The sequence below is a fragment of the Apaloderma vittatum genome, unplaced genomic scaffold (assembly GCF_000703405.1).
Source record: "Apaloderma vittatum isolate BGI_N311 unplaced genomic scaffold, ASM70340v1 scaffold29147, whole genome shotgun sequence".
Lineage (NCBI taxonomy): Eukaryota > Metazoa > Chordata > Aves > Trogoniformes > Trogonidae > Apaloderma > Apaloderma vittatum.
Genome location: NW_009728292.1, coordinates 2,466 through 3,266, shown reverse-complemented (window position 1 = coordinate 3,266; position 801 = coordinate 2,466). Strand labels below are relative to the sequence as shown.

Sequence of the window (801 nt, the reverse complement as noted above, 5' to 3'; positions counted from 1 at the left end):
ACCCCTCAAGGGGTCACATCCCCCAGGGTGGGCACGTCCCCCTCCCCATCCACCACGCCTGACCTTGGAGACGAAATGCAGGCTGTGTTCTCCGACCTGGAAGCAGACAGAGAGGGGCTGGTTGGTGATTTACCCCGATGTGGCCGCCAACTGTCCTTGCTCCATGGGCAGCGGGTCGCCTGGGGAAGGTGTGGGGTGGTCTCCAGTTCTCTCACCTGCAGGATGGGCTGTGCCGAGGCGATGCGGCAATCGGCAGCACCCCAGTCCTCGCAGCTGCGGTACACCCCCTTCTCCAGGATGTACTGCTCGCCTGAGAAGTTGGTGCCCCCATAGGCCACCCACCTGTCAGGAAAAGGTGGGTGCTGGCTCAGCCACCCCCTCCTTGCCCGTCCCCACCCTCTCCCCCGTCGCCGCACTCACACGCCGCTCAGCACGTGGATGGACTGGGAGACGCGGCCGTAGCCCGCCTTTTGGGAGCCCCTCGCTCAGCTCCACGCTTGGACCCTCCTCAAAGTCCATGGCCTCGAAGAGGACCAGCGCCGGGTTGGAGAAGTCCTGCGAGGAGAAGGAGCCCCCCCTCAATGCTGAACCCCTCGATCTGTCAGGGGGAAGGGGCTACGGGCCAGGTGCTCTCTCCACACATGCAGCCGGGGTCTTGCCTGGCCTTGGGGACCCCAGGGAGGGTGGGAGCGGCTCTGGGCACACAGAGCTCTGTGCGTGATGATTTTGGGGGATCTCGGGCCATGCTCAGCTGCCTCACGCAGGCAGGGAAGGTCCTTTGGGGAGATGAGGATGGGACCG

General features: G+C 65.2%; 1 protein-coding gene across 1 annotated transcript in view; it reads right to left on the bottom strand.

Annotated features, from left to right (window-relative positions):
• AIM1L (absent in melanoma 1-like) overlaps positions 1 to 801 on the bottom strand; it is a gene marked incomplete at its 3' end in the record, with an annotated part of 3,686 nt that overhangs the window by 780 nt on the left and 2,105 nt on the right. Inside the window, 4 exon segments of the mRNA XM_009874033.1 lie at positions 59 to 96; positions 216 to 342; positions 421 to 474; positions 476 to 584. Of these exon segments, the coding sequence (XP_009872335.1) occupies positions 59 to 96; positions 216 to 342; positions 421 to 474; positions 476 to 584 (328 nt within the window).